Source organism: Periophthalmus magnuspinnatus, chromosome 8 (genome assembly GCF_009829125.3).
Source record: "Periophthalmus magnuspinnatus isolate fPerMag1 chromosome 8, fPerMag1.2.pri, whole genome shotgun sequence".
Taxonomy (NCBI): Eukaryota; Metazoa; Chordata; class Actinopteri; order Gobiiformes; family Gobiidae; genus Periophthalmus; species Periophthalmus magnuspinnatus.
The window spans coordinates 24,629,362-24,657,335 of NC_047133.1; the positions used below are offsets into that span (position 1 = coordinate 24,629,362).

Here is a 27,974-nt window from a genome sequence, read left to right on the forward strand (position 1 = left end):
CCAGGGCAGAGAGGGAGAGAGTCTTTGACCATCAGTCCAACTTTCAGATCAGTGCAGCCTGTTTAAGAATATGTAAGCACTTCAGTGGTCAAGGCAGTGCCAGTGGCTGCAGCGGGGGGAGTGAGCAGGAATTTTAGATGGGAGGCAAAAGCAGGTGTGCACGCTGAAAAAAGTTTCATTCTTTTGATAGTTAGTTACCACACACCTCTGGAGTGTGTATAGTACATGGGAACAACATATCACAAAACACTCAGCATTAGTACTGTTATTAGAAAGACGTGTTTGGACACTTACTTGCACATACACCACATCAAAGGGACTAAACCAAGAACTTGCCAGGACTAGGCCAGGACTAGCCTTTTCAGCATTATGCCTCATAGAAACCAAGTCTACAACAGGACTAAAGAGAGATCAAACCAAATCTGAGGAGCATCTGATTTGACTATGTCTGAAAATGTCTGGAATGTTCATTAAAAACGGTTGTCTTCACTACAAAATATTATAACACGAAACTATAAAAAGTTCAGATTCTCTTGTTAGTCTGCAGCACTGTCTCACATTGCACCATCTGTGACACATTCCTTGGCAAATGAAGTTCCAGTGACATAATGCATACCGCACCCTTCTCTGTCTCTTCCTAATTCTTCCTCTGCCGTTTATTACTGGACATAATAATTATAGTCAAAGTTATAGCATTATGTACATCCTTAATGTTACGAAATGATGTTTTTTTTAATTACTGCAGCTCAATTTCTAACCCCCATTAGTGTATTGTTGTTTGGCTAATTAAAAGGCATAATGCTGAAAAGTTGTGATGGCCCTTGGCTCTCTCTGGCTGATGCGTTGACTTGGAGGCTTTCCAAAAAGCACAATACCCACACAACACAGTTAACCTAAACACACACAGCTTGTCCTCTTTTGGAAGTGACAGATCACATAACAAACAAGGCAGGACAGGCTCACCACTGGTAACTATAGACACGGCCATTGTGGAGGAGCCCGAGTTGAAACTTAAAACCAAAAGTGACACGCCACATTTCACTAGGGGATTCACAGGGACACAGGTGGCACAGTTGTTTTTTGGGTACTTTTTGTTATCACAAGAAAAGCAGCTTCACTGGAAATTCTACTTTACGTATTATCTACTGTGACAAAAAGATTTTTCTCAAGGTGCAGAGAATATGTCCATTCTTCAACTCTACAGTGGACTGGATTTGTAACCAATCTGACCACTATCAATTTCTCACAACACATTCATACATTGTGCAAGGTGTTTTGCCCAAGGAAACAACAACAGTATGCTCTGGTCTAAGCTGGGATTCAGCTGTCATCCTTAGAGTTTTTGGGCAAACACTCTAATGACTAAGCCACTACCGCCCCTCTGGCCCAATTGTGTATAATCTGCCAGATTTTAGAAAACATTGCATTGAGAATCCTGAATTGGTCTTGTCTCTTTTTATTGCTGCAGCTGCTACTCCCTAGACAAATACTGTGGCTGCAGCTATTAACTGTAATATATCTACTTCCAAAAACAAGGAGAAAGCACTTGGTACTATGACATTTCTATAAATCCAATGTCATCCATATCTACACCGTAGCTTTCACTTTCTTATTCCAAATCCAATTACGTAATGCATCGAGACAAGCTTCAACTAAATTGTGGTGCGTTATTCAAAGTAGTCCTCTGTCGTTGAATGAGTCAGCGTCAGTTCAATCCCAGCCCTGTCAGTGCAGAGTACAGAGCTCCACCTGCAGGAGTGGCCAAAATCCCTCTCTAACTCTGGGACTGGATGAGATAATCTGGGAGTAGGTTTTTGGATGTCTCTCCATAGGTCTGGCTGGTTTCCATTGGGACAGCTGGACAGATATTTCACCTTTGGGAATATGAAGCAATGGTGGAACACCCTTCAGTGCATCCATCTTAAGATCCTATAGAGGTCACTGCCAAAACAAGAGGAAACGCTTATGCTCTGAAGTCAACTGATCCAATGTTGAGAGTAGATGACAACGCCTCTCTGCTTCTTTCCCATCTGCATGGAAATTTTTTGCATTTACAGGATTTTATAAGGATTAACCTCCAGCATTTTTGAAGCTACACTACCAAAAGTAATCTCAAATTTTACAAGCAAGTTTTAAAATATATTTATATTATTATAATTGAAGTACATGCCAGTGATGCTTTTCTGTTTGGGTAATGCCACTTCTTTAACCCACAGAGCCACTGCAAAGTAGTTTTACTATGTCATGTTAACTTACACCACATTATGACGACAGCAACAAAACATGTTATTAATATAAAATCTACTATTACTAGTCGGCCCCAGATGATACTCAACTGTAATCGATCAGCATTCCAAACATGAGTCTGGCTACAGATGTCCACAATCAGATAAAAAAAAAAGAACAATAACATTGCAAAAAGGGGCATAAGACTAGACACTCACTCTTCTTCAGTTTATGTCCAATTTGCCCCTCCCACTGAGGCAACAACAAGCAAATAATCATAGACATAAGGCCTGACAAACTCCAGATTGTGGCACCCCGCTGATGCTAAACATGTGCTAATCATTACGCCCTTGCCTTCCTGTCGGAGTAGATGTCATCAACGCACACATTCCCCACCAATGGGACCCTCATACACAAACTGTTGATTCAAATCATAGTGATATTAGCCTCAGGACATTGGTATGAAAGCAATAAAAGGAAAAATTCAACTGGAACCGCCTTTAATTTGACATAACTTCATAGTATGCAAACATGAGTGTAGACCAGAGGGGATACTCTTGTGGAAAAGCTGTGCTAGGTTGCTATGTTAGGTCTAAAAATATATATATAAAAAAAAACAAAAAACAAAACCCAATGTGATCATAAAGATACTAATTGAGTTAACTGCTTTAACATCACCATAAAATAGAAGAAAGAATTGTCAATCATAAAAAAAAAAGCCTGAAAATGCCTAGAATGCCTCGGGGGCTTGGAAATTCAACATATTAAAGCATAGCAAAGGACAAAATGTCAAATATTTTCAAAGTTGCATCAGTTTTGCTCAATTCTAATCAATTTTCTGCCATAAAGTCTTATGATTTGCTTCTGTTTTTTTAATATCTGCAGAGACATCCCCTTCATCTCCACAAGTAGAATTCGTCCTTGTTATCAGCATCTCATTCCTGGAGCTTCACTATCTTCTTTGAGAATAACTGTGGTTCTTTGACAGCGCTTTCTTAAAATGCTGCCAATTCTTCCTTTATGAGAACTCAAGGTATGTGCCAGCAAATATTTTCACTCCACAAGTAGTGCCAACTCTTTCAAGTTTCAAAACCCGGGTTCACCTGGGGAGTTACTAACCGACTATTACAGCACTGTTAAACTCATTTGTCTGTTGTGGATTTGTTATCTGAAGAAGTAGTGTTGCATGAAAGGTTAGGATAAACACTTAGCACGGAACTGTTTACATGTGTTGACGTGGTTAATGACAAAAATAGCCGGGCTGATAGTCAGAGGTCATCAGGAGGCTTCGCACATGTTTACACTCGGGCGGGTATGCAACGTAGAGGTGTGTAAAGGAGTCAGAATCTCCTGACTACTCAACTATTTGTGGGCTGGGCTGGTTTGTTTTCACTACCAATGAGATATAGCTACAGATAAAAGAGCAGGCTAAACAACATTGTGAGTAAAATAAATTAAAAGCAAATTACCTCCATTAAAAGTTGTTCCAAGTGTAGTGTGTACTTTTTCAAATCTTGGCTTTTTCTTCAAACTGATTAACTCATTTATAAAGCAAGTATTTCCAAGTTTTTCGCAATTATTTGTTTTACTTGGTACAGATAAAAAGAGAACAGCAGCTTCTGTTCTGCAAATCAGTGACTCCCTACCTTGTTTGTCTCAAGTTACCCCAAGCTTTGTCTTTGCGTACCCACTCACCGGTGTTTTTTAAGGATGTGTGTTTTATTTATATTCCTCTCACCATCCTACCTAACCATTCATTTCAGTAACTTATTTTAAAATCACCACATTCTTTTAAAATCTGAAAGTACACCATGCGAAGTGCTACCCTCAAGCGTCCTTGTACTGGGATTGGAAAACACTGCCCTAGAGGGTGGACTACATTTCAAATTTAATCTTTTTTTCTTTATGCCTGTTTAAACCAGCTCCATTGCCAGAAAAATCTCAGAACTGATGAAGCCTCTCTTTCTGTTATGACAATTCCTCCAAGCGCTTTTATTGGACTCTCAAATACGCTTTATATTATTCACTGCATTGTTCATTATAGACATAAGACATAAGAAAAGTGTCTTGCCAAATAACACAACAACGGCATGCTTTACTTGGAACGGAAATCTAACTACCAACCTTTGCCAAATCCTGTAACCTCCGGGCCACTGCTGCACCCAGTCTCCAAATGCCATCCCTAATGCTTTTTATTTATTTATACACTGGGGCTGGCACCATCAGTACACAAAGACCTCACTGTTCCTAGATTACTGTTATGTAATTATTGCTCTATCATTCAATGTGAGGTCAAATGTCACGTTTGATATATGCGACTGCTAAGCTAGTGGCTGTATAGTGGCCTGGCCAGAGGAAGTTGTGGCCAAACCAAGAGGCAGAGCTTGAGCTTGTGATGTGTGAGCTCTGATGGGCTGGTCTGGACTGCAGCCCAGAGAAACCACTGTGAGATTCTGGATTAGGCCCATGACAGCTCCCCTCAGCAGCCACATGCGGACAAGGTGAGGACGGATTGATCAATTCTGTGATGCATCTCTGTGGTCTACAACTTTATGATCCGATAAGAAGGGTACAAATCCAGGAGTGCCATAACAGAGCCAACAGTAGATTTTTCACCATAGAGCAACAGTAAGACACTTGAATTATAGTTGCAGCAAAGGGTAGATAGTTATTCAGAGATTTACAAAGGGCACGGGATGAAGAGCGTACGGTATGCACAATAAATCTGTGTCTAATGTAAAAATGAAGAAAGTAAGAACTGCATTAGTCACTGGCAGGAGATTGCATGCGGTGGGGACGATATTGGCAAACATAAATTGCTTATTTTTTTGGTTTTAGTTTGAGTATCTAGCGTAGACTGTACAAAGAAGTGGACTAAGTGAGTGTGACGTTACCCATAGCGTTCGGCTCCGGCCAAATGAAGCTCATCGAGGCTAGCAGTTATAGGGGACAATTTGGAGCCGAGTTTCATATTTGGTATTTCGACTGAGAGTATCATAGCAACCAAAGAGCCAATCAGGACCAAGGCTTTTGAAGGTAACACTTCTTCCCTTCCACACCGCTGGTTTGGTGAGCACTTAGCAACGCTGTCAATCAAACCTGCTGCTAACACTAACAGGAGCGACCTCGGGGAAAGAAGGGCCTGATTAGTTTTATTAGTTTTAGTTCTAATGTTCATATCTCGATTTATGAACAAAACAAAATAGCTAAAATAAACAAGATCATGTAGAGCGGGTTAATACAAACATTTTAAGACCAAAATGACCACCCTGACAGCAGCAGTTACTGAGAGGAGACAACGTTTTTTTTTTTATTGAAAGTGAATCGGAGCCAGAGTCGACAGAGCCAGAAGCGCACCCATGCTCACTTCCTATTTGGAGCGCGGCTATGTCCATTTATATCTACAGTCTATAGTATCCAGATAGTAATACTATACATGTGTATGTGTCAGCCCAACAGAAATATGCTAAATGTGTCTTTAAATGTGTCTGTTGATGTTGTGGGCGTAATAATCAGATCCATGTGAAATACCTATAAAACTACTCACAAAAGTGCAGAAATATCAGTTTATACCCTTATTTGGAAGCACACAACTTTTTTTTTTTTTTTCTTCATATTCATTTTTACTCAACTTTTGGTGCATTTTAATTCTAAACTGAACACACACATTTTGCATGCAACTGCTGCTGTTTGAGAGTTAGCCTTGCAAAAACAAACATTAACATTTCTAAGCAATTCTGCACGTACTGTTTGGATCATTAGAAATTCATGGAAACAGAACAGATTATTCACCTGCACTAAATCATTTTATACATTAATATTGCAATGTTCTGCGGAGATGAAAGGTTAACTCGATTTTGTTAAACCCGTCGGTAGTTTTTGACCTTGGTGGCAAAGTGAGTACTCTTGATGTATATTCATAAGGTCCTGTTTTATGTTTTGCATTTTTGGCATACATTCTAACATTATGTTCTATGAATTGATAAGTTTTAGACACAGAGTTCAACAAGACCGTTTTCTCACTGCCTCTGCGTGTGATAAACTATAGAGTCGGTACACTGTGCATTGATATAAGGACATAATCTGTGTTCACAATATGCAGAACGCAGCTTACTTATTAAAACCAGGCTCATTCATGTGGCAGAACTCTAATAATTGCTTTAATGCACATGAAGCAGAGAAGGCTTTAATTAAAATCTGCGACAGTGATAATTAACACGAGTCAATTAGCCTCAAAGGTTAATCTATAGTGCATTTGAATGAACAAGTTTGTCCCCGCAGTGGCTGAACATTTAGCAGTGAGACGTGAAGGACAGGAGTGGTAAGATTCAGGATAAGCAGCTGGATGTATGCAGGCCACAGCTTTAGTTTATAGTCCTGTAGGATTTTATAGCCTGCAGAACCCGCCCACTCCCATCCCAAACCGACACTGCGCTTGATCCACAACGATGAGAGAAGTTGGGATGTATTGTTATGCTTTATGCATTCCAGATGAGACTTTAGCCTGTTCCTCCTCCACCCATGTCTCTAAACATGTGTTCTTCTGCGTTCCTTCGTGTGATACATTTCCACACTTTTTTATGACAAAGGAGAAGTCGGGTGTGGTCAACAACAACAAGCATTGTTGTAAAAAGGGAGTTTGCATTTTTAGTTCTTGTTCTGCTTGAAGTATGGAACAAACTAACATATAAATGCTATACATCTAACCATATGGCGAGTGGTTCACAGAGAAGAAAATATAGCATAGCCGTGTGTGTACCCAACAGTCCCTCTGCAGAGCGGCGGTGGGGGATGGTAAAGCCTAATTAAAAACAGAGCTTGTTTTTATATTTTTCCATTATAAACTCTTTTCAAAACAATTACTTGGCCTATCATTACAGTGGGCCACCAGTTTACCCTCAGCTTATTCAAACTTCAGCCTTTGCCAAACCCAGTGTCAGGATTTAATAACTAATGTATAGCAAGGATCCCTAGCACGTGATAGTGGAGACAAGTCAAAGATGCCTGCTCATGGAAAACCATCGGAACCACAAACTGTTCCCTTGTTTTCTCGTCACTCACAAAACGGCTCTAGTCCCAAAGCAATGCATGGGTGAAAATACTGTTTATGGACATTGGGGTTTTCCGGGAAGAATATTTGTATTCTCTTAGGTCCTTGTCGGGTTTGTAAATAGTGAATTTATTTGGGTTTTTTTGCCATAAAAAGTGCAATAAAACGTGCGTCATAGATCTCTTCAGGGAACCTATAGAACGTCTTTTTAAAAACCAAATAAAACATCTTTTAATGTAAATTACCTGGAGATAAACGAGACGAGACAAAGTAGTGACATTTCTTCTTCAAAGTCTGGACTGTTCTCCAAACCACAAGCTTTTACTGACAGAGGTTGGACTTTAGACCTCTCCATTAAAAAGACACAAGCTGATCATTGACTGAGTTTCCATCTGCATTAAAATCTGATTATTTGCACAGTGTGTGTCCTGCTCCATGCATCCGGAAGGGCATCAGACTTAAATCCTATGTAAAATAATTGTGTTTAGCAGTTTAATAGTTAATGATACTAATTCAATTGGTCATTTGTTTTTTCTTGTAAGAGCGGCAATGACCAGGAAATTCCAAATTGCATCAGCCACACTTTCCATGAAGTAGCCTTTCCTCCTTGGATGTCGTGTGTGTGCGGTCGGACTTGACTTTCTGCCTGGCTTTCGTTACAGTGGACGGGACAGGGCAGCAGCAGCAGACAACAGGCAGCTGGAACTACCAAAACACACTCTACACAACTACACACTTTTACTACACATTGCAGGCCACCCCGGTCACACCCAAAGCATCCCAGGCATGCAGGGCCGGGCACTCACACAGAGGTCTCTAAATATGCCTACAGTGAGGTGGGTGACTGTGTGAAAGAGGGGTTCAGTGTCCAAAATGGCCGTTGTAGTGAATGGCGCTTCACAAGGCTTTTAACTGGGCCATATGTTCGTGATGAAGGGCGCAGTTGACAATCCGGTCAGGAGTGGAACAGATAAAGCTGTAACAGTGGGCTGAGTGTCTGCGTTATTCTCCCATCCCAGGGGCCAACAGCCAGTGACCTCACCCTGCCTCCACCCGCACACTCCCCCTTTAACACTTCCTGGCTGGCCCAAAAGCTTCACCACAGCTGGAGCACGCAGCAAAAGGGGGAGAGCAGAGTGATTCGGATGATTACTTAACCATGCCCACTGTATTTGTTCCATTCTGTTGCACTGATTCACATTTTGTCCACCGTTACTCACCAAATCATTCAACCCCTCCTCCTCACCAGCACACGTGAGCGCTCTTGCATTCCTGAGCACACACGCTCCCATAACATCTGAGGTTTACGCTGTCAACATGACATTTGGGCTGGAGATTATGGTGCGAATGAGGCGTGAATGTGGTACAACTTTCTTTGACTACATCTTTGAGCGTCCCAGTGAGCTGTCAATCAAAACAAACAGCAAACAGATGGAGAGGGCTTTAACTGGGCCTTTAGCATGCAGCATACAAGGCCAAAAGGCAATTGTCTGATACAGGAAAAGCCAGGAGATAACCTCACTCTTAGCTGCAACTTCCAAGATGAGATCCAGACCAAGAAAACAGCACATCACATGCAGACCATCAAGTTAAATGTTTATACCCAAAACAAACAGTGTGAAAACTGTTCAAATAGAATAGTTTAAGTGAGTGCGGTACATTTACTTTGAAGTGCATACAATGTTTGTACATAAGAAGCATAATAAGTTTGTCTTTTTGACCTCAGTGGTTTTGTGGATTTTGCATGCATGGGTGACTCATGAATAATAAAGTGTTTAATTATACCATTGAAGATCCATTAGCCTGATGAAGTCACGCCGACAGAATAAAATAAACACATTTGAGCACACTGTGAAACAATAACAGCCACTGCATCTGTGTACAGAGGGTGCACTGATTGGTCATAAACTTGCAGCAGGACCAGGACGGGGAGCTACGAGGAGCTGCAGAGGGAGGGCTGTGTGAGGAGAGACAGTATCTCGTGGACTTTTCCCCCTCTCCTGTCCAGCTCAGCCTCTGGGGAAGCCTGCGTCCTCAGATGGGAGGGGTGCTCTATGACGGAGGAGCTGTTAAATGGTCGGACAACACCCAGTACAGTCCGATTTCAAAACTCCCCCCTTCTCTGTCTCTTCCAGATCTGGGATTCTTCACCCAGCCTTGTTTTTTCTATCTCTAGGCACACCCTGATTTATGATGCAGCAGGGATTTTGAGGAGGAAAATGTCTTTAGCCAGTTAGCCAGTTGTTGTTGGGATTTCTAGTGCTAAAACATGATGAGGATGGAAAACAGGATGGCAGCGGACTGTAATGGAAAGCCATTTCAGGTGCCATGGGTAATATCAGTGGGCACACACTGCAATGACCTGCTTAAGCCTGGCTCACACTGTGTTTATTGAAAACAGTGCTGGGATGGGTGACCTTTGACCTCCCTAAGTATGATGCGAGTTAGAAGAGACAGGTTTATAATGCAAACATCAGGCCAGCAATGCAAACTAAGCCCTGCATGAGAAAGATGTTTAAAGAGTGTAGCTTTAAAGTTATGTTAAGTCAAATTATCATGCAACGTCTGTAACTCAGTAAACAGCAGCACGATCATAGACAATCATTTAAATATTTTGTTCACAGGATATTAACAATCCCCGGAACATGCATATCTTTGGATTCAAAAGGAAATAAAAAAGAAAAGTCAAAGTGAGACAAGACAAGCAAAATAAATAGTAAGGAGGAGCAGAAAGGATGTCAGCTTCTGTGTGGAATAATCTCAGTTTGTCTGTTTGTTTTTGACAAATAATTGTCACTAAATTTGTTTCAATCTAAAAAAAAAAGTGTCAAATTTTACATGAGAGCATTAAGCTAATGGTATTAGCAACTCTCAGCAGCACTCCATCCAACATCTGCTGCTCTTTGTGGAGTGATTGATGAATTGTTTATTTACTTAACCCCTCTCTGAGTCTTTCCTGTTGGCTGCACATATGGGATTACCAGACCATTGTCTAAACTGGATAGAAACGACATAATAAAAATGCTCAGGAACTAAACAAATTCAAATAAACAGCCACCATAGCCGCCCAAGGACATGTCGCACAAGAGAATTCAAAAGTTAACATTATCGCCATCTTACATGTTGTGTCCTTCCAGCCCACTAAACTGTTTTAAAATGAACCTTAAGGGACAAAGACTCTAATATGATCTTGATTTAGTCAAATATGTGCACGCATGCATTCAGAGGAGGATTCTTTATGAATACAAGGCTGGCATAATAGTTTAGACTTTTAAGGGAATCAAATTTGTTCTAAAATTGAAACGCTTATTGGCAGATAATTGTCACTTTGGTTGTCTGAAAGCATCAATCTTCTGGGGCTTTTCAGTCAGAGACCTTGAATTAATAAAAAGAGCCACTGCTTCTTGGAGGGAAAAAAGAGATGATTAAGTTGAGGAAGAACTAGAAGGCCAAAGGTTAAGACTGGCCTATGGGAAGTGACCTTTTGTGACACCTCGTTTCCTGGTTCGTCTTTGGAGTCTTTTGCTATACAGTAGGCAGTGCCATGTGGAAACAAAGGCGGTATTGTGTTGGCATAAGGCCCTCGCTGGTATGGCGCCAAGTCCATGTTGGCAGGAGGTACTATGTGATGGGAATCTAAAGACCGCACACTCTATAGAAGTCCTATACTTACTGCTGTGAAGCGCATGCAAAAGGAGTACCAAGTATGCACAACGCTGTACTCAACCTGATTTTTATTCTGAAAGGAAGTTGCTCAGGGCCAACATCTGAGGAGAGGGGAGAGAGAGAGCGGCGTAGACCCCATCTCTGGACTGTGGGATGTGGTCATGGATGAGTGCAGGCCAGGCCGGACCTCCTGGGGACCTTCACGGCTGCAACTGCTTTTCGATCTGCTGAAGTGAAACAGGATTACAACACTGAGAGAAAGGGAAGAATGGAAATTTAGGTCTGGACAACAGTTTTAGTCTCTCAGCTAATTTAATACGGGTTTAAATGTATCTTTGTTTTCCTATTCAATTACTAAAACATGTTCTTACCACTCGTCAGGAAATTGTCAGTAAACATCGAGCAAACAGATATGTTTGACCAAAATCAGGCTTAAGACTAACAAACTTTATTGATCTTTGAGGAAAATGGGATACAGCAGCTCAAAAACACAACAATCTTTGAAAAAACGAGCAAATACTAAAAACGAGTTCCAAAGATTTCACCCATTTAGTTAATTTAAAATGAGCTCCCGTATTTTCTCACCAGTAATTTTGAAACTAACAATTCTGCAACACAATTCCAACATACAAAGTAGTGAATTTCAAAAGGAAAACCGCACCGCACTATGGTATGTGTGTAGACACCAGAGACGTATGGCATCCCTCAGCCCCTCCTTCACCGTGTATATGTGTGTGTGTGTGTGTGCGTGTGTGTGGTCTTCAGTCAAAGGGTCAATGCTGGGTAGGCCTGTTGCTTTATGCGTGTGTTCCTGTGAGTAAGAACATACCTAAGTACAGTACAAGTATATATAATGATTAGTTAAATGACAGTAACATTAAGAAAAACCTAATTGTATCTTATGACCTCCATATATCCATTAGACACGCTCACTCAGAGTTACAGCCTCTTTTCACATTCTATAGCCTACACTGGTTGGCTTCGATGTGTCCTATAAGCCCTACATTTTACATATGGTCAGCAGTACATCTATCAAAGCTTGGGAAAGGATGTTTGGAAGTCATCCAGTTTCCCCACTTCTCTAACCACTTGAACTTTTTGGATCTTGTGTTCGTAGACTAAGTTGTTACACAAGTTACTATGATATAATGCAAAAATCTAAAACATAAATGATATGCAGTAGTTTGGGGAGTGGTCTGGGGTTTTTGGGGGTTGGTATAGAAGGGGAGAGGAAACAGCGCCAGGCAAAAAGGGCGGTATATGAACAATTTTGTATTCTGCTGCGTTTCTGCCCCATCCCCCCAAACTTTTTTTTTTTTTTTTTTTTTTAAACTTCCCCTGTCTCTCCCTTCCCTAACCCCACCTCCGCTCACCCACAACCCCAGCCCCCCTCTCCACCGGCAGGTTGTTTAATACTTTCCAGATTTCTGCTGCATGCCGTCGGTCTCCTCCTGGAAGACTCGCAAATCTGCTGATGGAATTTGGCGGAAAAAGGCCTGGGAGTAGATGCCTGCGACTAGTGTAGGGAAGGAACTGAATACATGGATGGATATGTTTTGATTTTTTTATTTTATTTTATTTATTTATTTATTTTTAAATAAACTGTAAAACAAACAAAGTAGTTTTACAGTTACAGTGTTTTTTTTTTTTTTTGTTGTTGTTTTTTTTTACAGTAGCCTCATTTAAATACAACTCACTGTAAAAGTATTCAAAGTATTCAGAAAACTATACTCTGATTGGACCACGTTACGAAATATGTTACAAAATACATGTTAATGCAGGTATTCAGCTTTCTCTTAACTAAATACATTTTCCAAGAATTTCGTTTTCAAAGGGGAATAGCGCCCCCTCCTGTTGACATAAGGTATCGAAGGAGCTCACAGGGAAAGAGCGTTTTTGACAGGCTCTGAATCTCACTGCTTTACGAAGGAGAAACAGCTGCAACACAGAGTAGTATTACAAAGACAGGTGAGTGGTGGTCCCCCGAACAAATCAGACATTTCCTGTGTCAAATAACTTCCAAAATGAGGCCCATATCTTGACTTTTTACGACAGATGTCCAGTAGTTCACACTCACTAAAGATCTTAAATGACTTTGTTGGTCATTTATGATGGCATCTCCTCATAGTACTCACTGCTCACAACTGTAACTTCACATGGGTTTAAATGTCCTATAAAAACCTTATTTAGGCCTATATCAGTGCCTAATTAACATATTGTATTTATTATAAACATACAAAAAAAAAAAAGATTCATATAAAACATAATAATAGTCGCAGGGATATTATTTGTATTTTTCTGTGTTCTGTTGGACCATAATGACCTGACACACCCATTGTGAGTTCAGATGAACATCCGCCCTGTCGCCACTAGATGGCACTATGCAATTAAACTTTAAATCCGAGCCCAACAGGCTAAAACAACAATACACAAATGGAATAAAGTAGATAAATAAATCTGCTGAACGGGGTGATTAAAACCAAAACCATTTGGAACCAATCCAAAAGTAGCAACTGCAGCAGCTATTTAGTCATGGAAGAAAAAAAAACTCACCAAAAAAACCCCAACAATCTTGAAAAGAATAATGACTTGATACCAGCAGAGGAAAGTAGGATCAATAGCTCTACTGGTTTGTATTGACGACAGCAATCAATATAAATTCGCTACATTTTACCGCCGGTGTAGGAATAATAGCCTTTTCTGCCCTCTTTCTGCCCCTGTGGCGGATTGGATGTTGGTATGTGACTGAGAGGCTGCTGTTTAAAGGTGTCTGCGATTAGACGCCTCCCTCAAGTAGATTATAACCACAAAAGTAGAAAGGAGCTTTGGTAATAACTGTGTGCGTCCGTGCGTTAGGATCAGACCTGATGAACATCGAGTGTCCTTTAAATACAGCATAGGTACAACGACTTTGAGACTACTATTGAAAACTAATATTTGTAAGTGGACTGTGATAAGATTCTGCATGTAAGGTTACTTGTCATTTGCCCTTTTAGTGACCGTTCTTGTAAGAGCAGCTCTGCTTGTACATTTCAAAGAAGAATGCGCAATTAAGGGACTTCTCATTTTTAGGCTGCGCCTTTACGCACGTTTCATTGCCCAATCCATCAATCCTACTGCCAGAACACACACACTTTATAATTCATGAAACTCAGACTACATTTATAATAAAAATGATATATGCAGCATGCATGCCAATCATTAATATGAGAACTTTGCCTTAGGTTAACATAGCCATTTAATCAGTGGATAATTGTTACATTGTATGGCCACTAGAATGATCCAACTGTGCTCCAATTGCTTCCTTCCTTCCAGTTTAAGGCAGCCGTGACAACAGTGACAGGAAATACTAGAAGCACTTCAGGATTTTGAGTGCTGATTATATTAAAAGTACCCAATTTACTTGAATGCAGACATACAATAGGCAGACATTTTAACCATTCATTACTTCTTTTATTGACAAAATATATGTTATTTTGAATACAAAGAAAAACATGTAAATATACAATATAAAAGGACAACATTAAGGCTTAATATCCAACATTATAGACAAAACACACTGCCCAGCCTTCGCACTCACAGCCACATCACAATGTAGTGTTTGAGTACACATCCAGTTATGCTAATTTATTCCTTTCTGTGTGAGAAACTCTTACTCCAATTTAACTGTGATTACTCTTGTGGAGAGACATATTTGACAGGTCCTTCCAAAAAGTCAGAAGCCTCATGATGGAAACAAGTTTTGGCTAGAAAATTGTTATTTGGCACATGTGTCAGTTATAGTTAAGGCAACAGAATCAATTAAATCCAAGGGTGCCCCAGTACTTGTGGGTATGAGTTTTAGTGATGCAAGAGATACAGTCAAAATGCAACGACTATGTAACGAGCGTACCTTCGAAATGGCATTTTTAAATTTAAGGCTCTGCTGGCTGTGGCTTTTCTGGTCTCAAATGTACAAAAGTAATTTCCATATTAAGAAAGTGGCTATGGACATGTGTAGTGTTTGACCATAAACAATGTATAATGCCCTTTTATTAGACGTAGTGATGTTTTGGACACAGTGGATGCATATGGGTGCACAGTACTGCTGCATATCGCCCAACTTTTCAAAACAAGACAGGAAGTGGTTGTTCTGCACCTTTCATGTTCAAAAAGATTTGAAAAAGATTTTGCCAATTTGAACTTTAGAAATCCCCAAACTAAAACGATATTCCTGAAAGTCTTTCTTATTCACACTATTCTTTGTAATAATGCCACTTTAGAGCAACTCCAAAAAAAAAAAGTCTTTTTATTATTCCGCTCTTTAAATCACAAGTATATTGCCAAGATGTTTTTGTGGCATGGGCACTTGCATTCTAAACCAGCAGAGTTTAGAATCTCAGGCGGAAATGGCAGCTTTTGAGCGCTGTGACCCTGAGTTACATGAGAGGAAACTCTTGACAGATCTATGGCACTTTGCTAAAATATTTTCAGAGGACAGCGACTCAAGGCGGAGGGAGTGAGAGGTTTTTTTTCACACTCGGCTGAAAAACACAGTCCCCTTTTCATTGTGACAGACCACCCACAAGTGATCCCCGCTACGACAGGGGCCTTCTGTTCAGCCGGGCCTCATGATGTCCCCACAGCCAGAGACAGACAGTCAGAGCACGGTGAGAAAAGCGACGGCACATGAGACGCATCAAGCGAGAGAGGAGCGTGAACCCAAGCTTTAGTTATGAACAAGAGTTTTCTCTACAACGGTCCCTTTCCAGCCCGTCCTACTTGTACACTGCCGCCATGCTAATGTGTGGAATGTATGTGAAAAAGAGCAGTCTCTCCTGTGTCACTTTCTCAAAGGCACAGAAGCATTGACAGGCGATCAAAAAGTGCACGTCCTAAAGGAGCAGTTGCTTTTCTGTGAGATCTCTTGTTAACAATCCCATTCCCACACCTACTGTTCCATTCACAGTCAAAAGACAACATCTTCCAAAGCCCATGGCAGCAAGTTTTTTTTTTTTTTCCTTTCATACTCGAATCTCATCATCTTCATCCTCCATAAAGGAAGAAAAGTTGCTCTCCTCTTCCGGTGGTGCACTGAAGGTGGCACTGTCCGTATCTCCCGTGTATGTTTGGCTCATTTGTTTGTCATCCAGAGCAGCAGAGCCTGAGCTGGACACGGAGCAGCTGTCCAGATGTTGCAGGTGTTTGGGCCGTATCTCCGGAGTGTACTCAGGCGTGTAGGGCCCTCCGTTTTCTGGCCCCAGATCAAAAGTGTTGCTCGGATGTGTCAACTGTAAATCACTAGCTCCTTGTTCCTCTGCCATCATCTCATCCACTTTATCCCCCTCCCTCTCCAGGCTCTCCTCTTCTTCGTGATGGCTGAGTAGAGGTGAACCGCGGCCTTCACTACTCTTGCCTTCCTCGTATCCTAAATCATCATCTTGAGTATCCATGACACCCAAAATGTCACCCAGCATGGACGGACCCAAGTCCACATGGAAAGACATTACTGATTCAGCATGCTTCATCCCACCTCCAAAGTGCTGGGAGGTTTCTGGAAGTTCCGTCAGCTCCCCAAAGCTGCGTTCTTGAATTTCCACAAAATAGTTGGCAGCCGCGGCCCCTACATCATCTGTTTGTGGTTTAATGGGACTACAGGCTAGACTTGTGGGTCCCGTGCTGTCCCCTCCATCTTGATTATTGAGGAAAGGCAAAGACATGGCGTTCTTGACATATGTGGGTGAGCCATCGGGGCCGAGCAGAGCATTGTCCACCCTGGTCACAGACTGGGAGCGCTTGCTGCTCTTGAACGTGCGAGACAGCAGGCCAGGGCGAGGGGAGCGAGGGAAGGAAGTGGTCTCAGACGGAGGCTCCCCAGAGCGGGTGCTGAGAAATGAAGTGTCACCGAAAGCGTCACCGCTACGGCCCACGTGCATGGTGTGACGAAAGTCACCCAAGGGTGCACTGATCATCTCCCTGGTCAGATCCACACGGGTGCGCCGTTTGGTCTGGGACGAGCTGGACACAAGCTGCTTCAGGATTGGCATGATGAGGATGCAGTGTTTTGGTTTCAGTCTTTAATATAATCTTCACTGTGAACTTGGATGTAGGTGAATCTCAGTTCATGTAAAAACCTGAAAGAAAAAGAAAAAAGGTTTAGAAATTTAATTGTATAGTGTATGCTATTTACTACACTAACAATACTACATGCTGTTTGTTTTTTTTATTTAATTTGGGCTTCTTTGTATTTTTGTTTGTAATATATGTCTGTGATGTACAAATGTATAATATGCTATTCGATTAGGAAAGGGTATGTGATTATTAAAAAAACAGTTTCACTACAATATGAGATTATGTTAAATTCAGTGAGATTTCAATATTTGCTATAGTCAGCTTTATATTTGCTATAGTCATCTTTGTGTAGACTGATGCAAGAAAAAACCTTGATCATATTAAACAAGACATTTACAGTTTGTATTGTGGTTTAGGAAATTGGGGGGTAAAGTACATGCAGTCACACAATTTGCTCTTCCACAAATAACAGTGATGCCTCTGATTACAGAAATAAAAACATTTTGAGGCAATTCTAAATGTTACCACTAAATGCTAAATTTTAAACCATCCATTATGAGCTCCCAAAATGATAAGCAACATAGCAAAGAGATGACCTCAGATATGTGATGGTGAAAAATATTGCAAGGGAACACCACAGGATTTTATTTTGAACGGCCACAGACCAACAAGAGCTATGGAGGAACGCTTAAGATCTTCTCCATTATCGCACTAAAAGAACTCATCTAATTTTCCTTTTGCATTTTAAAAACAATACTCGTCACCGGGGTTAACACTGTCAGAGACTTGATGAATGCAATCACAACCGGAAAAGATCAAGCATTTCCTTCCTTTAGAAATCTCTGACTGACAGCTGCCATATAAGGCACATGCATTATTAAAAAGCGCAGAGAGGAAAACTGCACCACAGGCGACCAACAAATCAGCATTACTCCCCCCGAGCTCTGCACACATGGGCGTCTCATTAGGAATCCATATTGTTGTATAAAATGAACATGAAAGTGAGGGCATATGGGTGGTCCGGTCAGAAAATGTTTAGACTTAAGCCGTGTGGGCGGAAAAACCTACATCTCTGAAATGCTTACCTTGCTGTCTACATGTCTGGTTTGCTCATAGCTCCTGGCTTCATAGTGTCAAGTGCTTTCGGGGTTGTTTCTTTTAAGCAATTTGACCTCCTTTCTAAGCCCCGCCCCTCATGTGCTCTCCAGCTGAAGCTTAACTCTTCTTCCTGTTAATGCCCACACCTGCATACGTTTCCATAGTAACACCCTCTCGCAACAACATCGCTTCCTGTCAAAGGGCTGCACAAGGCTTGGGGCTTTGTACGGAACAAGAAAAACACGGGCTACTGTTGACACCGAGATGTGCTAGTTAAACGTCGGTACACCAAAAGCCGTGCACGCTGGGAACACGGGGTTTTTTCTAGTGAGAGAACTGACATAAAAAGTTGTATAATTTCATGCTCATTATGCAATAACATGTTTTGCTAGATGTAATGTAGGAGTAAAAGTAATTTTTTTTTAGAAGAAAGACTACATTTCATATAAGACACATTTGAAAACACCATTCCCAGTTACCATGCAGTTTAGGGGTAAATGCTCAACCCATTACATCGCAAAGTATTTGAAACAGATTTGGATACCACAGTTTATAAAAATCTCTAGCAATTTTCAATACTAGGCAAAATAATGACTAAATACTTATAAATACTTACATATGTGGCCCTATAGTTTCATATAGATCAAGATTATTCAGAAGAGGACCAATTTTGTCCAATGTACGTGATATTTGTCAGTATCTATGCACGTTCCAATGAGTTTTGATACAAGCTCTGGTATCAATCAATCGTATCAATTGTTGAAAAGTGAACAGGTACAACACAAATTGGCCAAGTCAGTGAACATTTTCAGAATGGGACCTATCCTAAACAGGTTTTAGAATGATCTTGCACTCTCAAAACTATAAAACCACGTGGTAACAAAGAAAGTACTATCATTTGTGTTTTTGTTAACATCAGTGTTGTATTGGTATATAGTATCAAGTCTGTTCTTAGTGTCAAGAGTCGATGCTAATTGGGAAAAATATCCAATGGTAGTTTTTCAGACAAGCGTTGGGATTGTGATTAGATTTGCGATTTAAGCTTTAATAATTGGATTCTGTTCAGAGTTCACAATTTAAAGGCGTCCAGAAGAATTAACAAAGTAAACAACATTTTAAACATCCTTGTAAACATGTACTATTAGGCAACTTATCGTTCAATTAATGAAAGCTGAAACAGTACTTTTTGGGGGCAAATATTTATTGCGTGTACTTTTTCTTTGCATAACTGGGACATTTTTGGTTACTTTTTGACTATATGATAAGATTTAAGCCGTAAAAGGTTGAATTGAATCACTTCTATGACTCATTCCAGATGCAAACTAAGCGCTAAAGTGTTTCATCCTGCTGTGTATTTATTGCAGCTAATTTTTTTTAACAATATTGTGGATTTAGAATAGTTTTTGTGGTTTAAATCTGCTTTTAGGTTATTGGGTCAGTGACATAAATGAGTTGCAACATTACAGTTTATAGTCTCTATTTACTTCAGCAATGTATCAAACTTCAAAATGCGTTATCGTAACAGGCCTGTCTAGTACAGGGTTAGCAGTTTTTATGACAGGATATTTTGTTTGTGATGGTGAATTATGGTACTATAGAAAAACGGCAGGCTTTGTGATTTGCGAGTACTCGTTATTGTGACAACACCGACATGTAATCAGTTTTGCAAAGGTGACATGGATCATTTTCATTATTCTCTCTGGATATTTCAACTAAACTAAACGATCCATCCTCAGACTCGATCTAAAATAGTTTAGTGGAAGTGGCTCCAGATTCACAGTAACATTAATAGCTGCATGCATGTGGGGGTGTACACATGTGAATGAGGGCCTGGGAGAGCTGCAGTCGGCGTGGGAACAGTGGGGTCACGACAGTGGGATTGACTTTACAAACACACTTTTCACAGCACTCACTCACGCTCCCAATATAGACCGATGGAAAGCAGAAAAAAGGGAAAAAAATAAATAAATACGGCATCCGCGCTTTTAAAAACAGTCTTCTTTGAACCCAATTCGAAATAGTAGTGTGTTCACATGTAGATAAACCTGAGTGCAAGGAATGTTTCCAAAACCATTGCTTCGTCTGCTCTCCTCCCTTCGCCAGCTATTTCACATCTGTTGGGGAAATTATATTACATCCTGCTTCCCCCAAACGCAGTTATACCCCTGGAGGAGGCAAAGTGGCTCCGTTTATAGATCACATAATGCAATTATCAATAAAAATACCTAGTCAAGAGCTGGAAACCCAAGGATTTAAGCATGTATAAAAAAATAAGGTTCTTTTGACGAATTTGTTGAAAAATGGAGCAATAAGGTGAATAAATGTGTGATGTATTTTCAAAATGCTATGAATATTTTGCAAACTAAATAATTGTAGCATGCATTAGTCTGAAAAAGGCAACGGTTTGTGGAATACAGAATAAATTTGTGTTGTGACAGTCCTCATAAAAACTTGTTCAAACTAGATCATTTAAAACTGAGAGATTTATTTTCCTCTTTTATCTTAATAGGTGGTGGTTTTCCAATATCTACAGCCCAGGAAAAAAAGCCAATATTGACTTGAGATGTAATCAGCAGTTAAGATGAACATATTTCTCCCAAAGGATCAATACTTTGACACGAGCCTCCTGTGTGCCGATACACAGGAGATTCAGCACGTCTGTCATGTTGATTGATAGTTCATTTCTCTAATGGTGTATTGATGCTCCTTCTTTTGTATAATGTGTTTATTCTACTGTCTGGACACTCTGCCCGTCTGCTCCATTTGAGGCCACTGACCTGGATGGACGGCTTTATGACCTGGAGGTAAATTCCCATTGGGGGGTAGAGGCTGCAAGGAGGACCATTTATGAGCAATTTAAACCTTCATATATATATTTTTGTATAGTAGGGACACAAATAAAATGATTGCGTTTTTCTGTTTCAATGCAATTTCCAATGCAAGAAAGTGGGGAAAATAAAAATGTATTTTCTTCCAAGGAAATTTATTTGAATTTCAAATTTGATTAATCAATTTTTTGCCCAGCCCTAATCGATAGAGTCATTACTTTATTAGTTTATTTGCCAATTTGTTGTAAATACAGTATGCAGAGGCACTGTCCTTGCATGTGGCCTTGTACATGTTGTAGTAATTAAACAGACAAATTGGCTGTACACGATCGGTATCTACCAAACAACTCAGTTAGCAGACCTGGCCTCTCATTTAGGAGGCAGCGGCCCAAGGACAAAGCCAAAATCACATTATCTCCTCAACAGCACGGGCCGGAAACAAGCGGACATCACACTGACACTGTACCCTCTGCTGTGAATGGAGCGGCCTTAACAACGTGATCCAATGAGAATTACAAAGAGATGCCTCCCACCGATATTAAGCCAAAATTTGATTTCAAAATTGGTCTCGTATTAAGAGAATTACCAGTAATAAGCAGTGAGAATATGCTGGAACCACTTGAAACACAACCTGTAAATACTTGAATTAAAGGGATTAGGAGGCAGTTGCTGAGAACACACTTACCCAACTTATAAAGAGTTGCACTCAAACACTTGGATGTAGGGCTGAATGATTTGGGAAAAATATCGAATTGTGATATTTCTGACAAACATTATGGCTAGGATTATATTTGCAATTTATGTCGTAATAATAGGATTCTAGTCAAAGTTCACAATTTAAATGCATCCAGAAAAAACTGAAATATGAACTGACAAATTAATAAGAATCAGATTTCAAAACATGTTGTTTAAACTACTGGGGTAGCAGTTATTATGAAGAAAAAGTAATTATGTTGTTGGAGGAAATTATAAATGATTTGCTGTTGGAGGAAATAAATTGCAGTCTTTGTGGTTTGCTAATTGCGTCCATTCAAACTGCTATTTTGATTCGATTGCGATTAATCCTGCAGCCCGATTCTGATGCTTTTCACAAATAATGAATATAGCAGATTTTACCATTATAGTAATGATTTAACTATACTGTAAGCAGTGACGGAAGGAAATGAAGTACAAGTAATAAAGTACTGTACTTAAGTACAAATACCAAAAAATCTGTAAATTTTACAATGGATACTTTTACTTCACAAATACACAAAATTCATGAGAAAAATTGATTCATCTTGCCACTGTTGACCACAATATGTATCATTTTTAAGCAATACTACATTTAGCATTTTAACAACAATGGTAATTTTACTTTTTACTCTTAAAGTACATTTTTAAATACTTAAATACTTTTACTTGTAGATTTCATGTGACTTTTATACGAGCAACTTTACCCCTGTATCTGTACTATTGGCAGCTTTTCCATTGGGGGATATTATATAAATATAAAGCCCAAATGTATTTACCCTCACTGTTCATGTCATCATACAAACCCCCGATGTACAATAGTAAATAGATTGCAGTATATCCACGAGCTCAGAGCCACCATTGAGCACCTGTGTCTGCTAGAGGCATGGACTTCCATGACAGTATCTTGAATGAACTCTGGCCTTACCGCTTACTTTCGATGCCACTTTTCACTGCTGAATCCTAACGCAGTGTGAAAGCCACAGGCGCGTTGATCAAAGTGAAAATCCTTGGTCCTATATGGAGCAAGGCAAATCCAAAATGTGGCTGTGTTACGGTCTTTAAACGACTTGTGAAGGGGCACAGGAGTCGTACATGGGCCTGAGCTAACAACAAAAGTCGGTCTGCATTTTTTCCAGGAATATCCAATTGTTGATATGAATGAGGTCGGACTATAGGAGGAAAGTGAGTTAGTGTTAAAGTCTTAAGAAAAATCAGACTTGTCACAGCACCGCTTAAAGCTAGGTGAGGATCAAAGCTAAACATATTTGGAGCTCCATACTAATATATTAGCCTGTAGGTTTAAGTAAGGATTCACTTTGCGGAGTACTTAAATGCCAGATAATCCTAAGATCTGAAGAAGGTAATAAGGTTGCATTATGTAATAAGTAGAAGTAAGGAGTATGGCACACGAATAGTCACCCCTTTGAGCAGTCCTCTTATTACCAAGAGGGCATCAACGGACATAGGCCATTTGGTTTGCTCCATTTAAAAAATATTTATCACCAACTATAACTGCTACTGTAGTCTTAAAACTGTAGAACTATTTTAGGCTTCACGGTATACCCAGAAAGTACACTTCGAAATGTACTTGTCAAGGCCTTTTAGCTTTTGCTTCTTATTTTTTACAGCCAGTGCAGATGCCAGATTTGTCACTCCAACACGTCTTTGATTCGTTTGTGCTTTGACGCTACTGACGCTCGGATTTGCAACAATAGAGGCATTCAGAGGCAGATAAACATCATTATTATGGATTCCCTATGCATGCGTATACACAAGTCGCATTGTTCGGGTCCGGCTGTGTCCCATTGCTTTGTTCGAATAGTTATTGTGCAAGTATTAAAAATGTAAATAGAAAGTGTACGTACTGTTTTGATGAAAATAGACAAAAGATTAACTCTACATAATAACTGATGTGGCATTTACATTATGGATTGCGATGGCTTTGTCATTGTCGAGTGTAACCTTGAAGTACAGCCTTTTAAGATTAGACAAGATACTTTATTGATCCCGAAAGGAAATTCATGTCAAGACAAATTGGGCACTGCATGTGGTCAATACGTGGCGTCAGTTGTTTTAATAGTCCAACTACTACGCTGCAAATAGATACAGTTCAATATGCAAACCCAAGATAGAGTCCTAGGATTGACAGAAACAAGAACAAGAACATATTCCACTACCAATTGTGAGTTCAGCCTTTTACATTGCCTGTTAGACTGATAGAGGTCATTGCTGGTACAGACCCAGTTAATAATTTCTGAAACAATCATTGCATATTAACTTCTGTTGGAGTATATGCTGAAAATACTGTCCTATCAAAATATTACAAATGTGCCTTCAGTGTGCACATGAATAAGGATTCGGGAAATATATCTTTATTAAACTGTCGCCCTCAGCAATTTGCCAAAACGGTGGGTAAGTGCAAATGGGGAATCCATCGTGCCATTTTAAAGTTTTTATGATGATGGCGAATAACTAAAGGTCCCACAGACATGCAATATTCATCTTGGCATCATTAGTAACCGTCACTCTTTCTTTCCTCAGTTCTGAAAGTGCAAGTTGCAAAAATGTTCCTAATTACGGATCGTCAGAACTCAAAGCAACTGTTTAACTGGTGCGTCCCCAAAACATGGAGTTCCCAGTTGTAATGAAGTGTATTATGAAATGTGGCGACGTGTTTGTGGCAATGGGACCACAGGAAGGGCAGGGAGAAAATGAGCTAGTAAAGCTTCCCATCTCCGGAAATATACTCCGCCTGCCCTTCCTGAAACACACAATATACAGTACATCATAGTGTGGAACTGATGGGCTGAGCAAACAAACAGCAGGCCATATCTACATCAGCAGCTGCTTTATTAACTTTGTGGAGTAGGGGATGTGAAGAGACGGGGACTATATGCAATCAGTGATAATGATGTGAATGTCACTTAAATATAGACACAACTTTAAAATCACGTATTATCTAAAGATGCTGCAAAAAGAGCAGAAGAAAAACGGAAAAAAGGATTGCACTTTTCAAACTAAAATATAAACACATGATGACCTAAACTAAAAGATTATGTTTTAACGGTACTGTATAGTATTAACACATTTCTATTCTATCCAAAATATATTCTGATTATCGTTATATAAAGATATGCCTTTCATCAATACCAACTGCACCTGGTGATGTGGTCAAATATTTATGTAATCATTTTCTCCAGGCCAACAGGACACAATATGTACTCTAATCACCACTCTTGTACACTAGCAAGCTGGTTAAGCTGGTTAAGCCCAAATGTCATTCACACAAAGCCTGTTGGAGGCTGACCAATAGGAGCAACTTCAGCACTTCTCATCATCTGCCCATTATATTTATTTTCTTATGACTACTTCACAGCACATCGCCCATTCACAACAGTTTTTTTCTTTGATTTTTCACCACATATACAGCGACCAATCTACTTTTCCAGCCTTTACTATAAAAGGTCCAAGCAAAGTCTATATCCGGACTAAACTATAAGAATGTAATGTATGCACCCTAAATGACAAAATCAGTGGGATTCAAATAGAGAAATGTTAATTATGTGAATAATTGGGCAAAATTCAGAACAGTTTCACAAGAAGTCAGTGCTGAGTGTTAGTTTCATGACCAGGTGTCCCAACAGCGACCCAGGTGCTGTTTTAAAAGGTGCCGAAAAGTACTACAAGTATATGTCAAAAGCTCGAGCGGGGACCTGTGATTTTGGAAAGAATGCCGGAAAATTATGGGATGTTGAAAATGGTTTCTTTAAAGTGAGTGGTGTAATTATAGGGACGGAGAGCAGAAATGCACAGAGATACGGTAAAGAGGCCGGATCAGATGTCATATAGGCTCTACTTAGGCCCTTAAAGAAAAATACAAGTCAGTTAACCGTTGGGATTGAGACAAATTGTTTACATTTTTTTTAAACAAAATTTGGATGTAGTGTGAATTTGAACTTGTGACTTTAATTTTCCTTTTATCTATTTGAATTTAGACTTTAATCCGTGCATGGGACTGGTAGAAAGAAGAGACTGTAATGCAATTGACCAAACACATGGGAAAAGTTAGAGAATGTCTGGTTAAAACAAATGCCGATAAACTTGTAAATGAGTTTACCACTGTCCCGGTGTGGTCTTGAAGCAACAAACTGTGGAGCCATTTGGCCTGTGTTGTTTGTGAACGTAAACCGATTTCAACGAGTGACAACAGGGCAGATTAGAAAAACAGAACATTTCCTAGTGTCAACACACAAGCATACCAATGACAATGCACGCAGGGCGAAAAGATGGAGAAAAACAATGGCGGCAAACAAAAGGCACAGAAACAAACTCCTCGCTCACACAATGACGCTCGGCACGCTGGTAGAATCTGAAGTTTGGTACACGGTTTAAGAATGCAAATGCCAATGAACTAGAGTTTGCTCCAGTCAAACTAAACATGAGCAACAGTAAACTTTAGACTGCAGTATAGAGTTCAAAAGCAAAGCAGATAAATAAAAAGTACATATTTTTAATTCCACACCCAATACTATCATACATCAGATCTGCAAATATTCTTAAAGTAGTTTTTTCTTCTTTTTTTTTCAATTAGCCTTATGATGGAAAAGTGAACATCAAATTTAATTACTCCCATAACCTCAGCAAATGAAATATCCATGAAACATTAACAATATCTGAGTTTGGCGTAATCATTTTTACTAGCACCACTCACGGAGAGGAAAAAAAATAACAGTTTATTCTGGCATTTCCTGGAATGTGTAGGATGGGACACACACATAGAGTTACAGCAGACAGACTGCAGACATGCTCAAACAGGGAAATGCTCGCTACCCACAAATAACACAGTAAAGCCGCACTTTAGTAGCTTTGGTGCGTCTGATTACCTCTAAAGGGAAAGTGAATAACACCTACTGCTTGTATTTGTACATCCTAAGTGTACACAAGCCAGGAGCCAGGCCATTATGACCACATTTTACAGTAGGCTATAATATTGGGCTTAGAAACGTGTTAACAACTACAAGGATGCACGACTGTCGCATTAGCGCTCTAAATATACTTCTCATGCAGGTAATTAAATCACAAACAGGAAATGGTAAGATTCTCCACAAACATAGAAGCTGTTCAAGGGGAATGTAAACTGAATCAAATTTACAGCTGTTTTGGAAAGCCCAGTTTATCACAGTAGCTAAACAACAGACAACAAAGACCCCTAAAACTTTAAAAGCCCTGCAATTTGCCCTAGTGCTGATAAGATAATCTCCGCAAACAATACCTGAGGAGCAGTTATCTGGGTGGCATTGATGGAGCGATGGTTGACAGACCTGCAGGCCCCGTGCTGCTGTTTCAGTCAATGGGCCCCTCACAAGCCACATGACAATCCACCCAAGCAAATGGAGAGGCCTGTCCAGGTCAAACCACTGTCAGGGAGAGGGTAACTAATGGACAGAGCTAATCCGTGCACTGCATGGGTCACAAAGTTTGTGATAGGATCATTTTGGGTGCACTGGCATTAAGTCCAACCAAGTAGCTCTATGGAAATGTGCTTGACTGACATTTCCTGCTAGATTTCCTTTTACAATTTTCTTCCAGCCAAGTAAAAGTAAAGAAAAAAAAGCAAAACTATAGCAGGCTTCTACAAAAAGGTATCTGATAACCTCTTTGTAGCAGCTTGCAAAGAAACCCAGACACTTGCTCTTCTTGTGATTTATTGGAATGTATTCTCTACCAAATTCCCCTCTTTCCAAGTGATTTATTTCTTGCTAGTATCAGGCTACACCTTAGAGCGTGATCCAGGGTGGGTCAATGGCAGGAGAACAATAAGTAGCTGACCCCCCAAAGGCGTCAGCTGCTTGGCGCACGCTCTGCCAACGCGCTACGTAAACACACATTTATTTATATTCTGGGATAAATGTAAGAAAATAAACGAACCTTTGATGGTGCATGCGATATAATTCATGCAACAACGGTATAGGCACATGTATAATTACTTACCAAGCATCCCATTCACAAAAAGCCGGGTGCTGCTTGCTCCTCCGTCAGGCCCCCAGCAGGTTTGATGATGAAGGCGCATACACGGAACAAAACGCTCTTTTACGCACGATTAGAAACGTAAACGGTACACAGACAGGTCTTCTGAAAACGGGACGTGCATCACATCCTTCGAGGCACGGCTGCTGCTGCTCTGAGGGCGATAATTCACTACAAAGCCTCCTGCTTCTGGAGACTAGAGCGTGCGTCGTGGACACGCCCCTTTAGATGGCCCCTTAAAGACGCAGAGACGCACAGACGCACAGACGCACGAGGCCCGACGTCATACACCG

The 27,974-nt window shown here is 40.2% G+C and overlaps 1 protein-coding gene across 1 annotated transcript; it reads right to left on the minus strand.

Annotated features, from left to right (window-relative positions):
- Nucleotides 1-14,373: 14,373 nt before the first annotated feature.
- cdc42ep4a (CDC42 effector protein (Rho GTPase binding) 4a) lies at nucleotides 14,374-27,891 on the minus strand. Its single transcript, XM_033970417.2, has 2 exons — nucleotides 27,646-27,891; nucleotides 14,374-17,055 (listed from the first exon to the last, which is right to left on the minus strand). The coding sequence occupies exon 2, from the start codon at nucleotides 16,966-16,968 to the stop codon at nucleotides 15,946-15,948; it is 1,023 nt and encodes a 340-aa protein (XP_033826308.1). The 5' UTR covers nucleotides 16,969-17,055; nucleotides 27,646-27,891; the 3' UTR covers nucleotides 14,374-15,945.
- Between the last annotated feature and the right edge of the window lie 83 nt (nucleotides 27,892-27,974).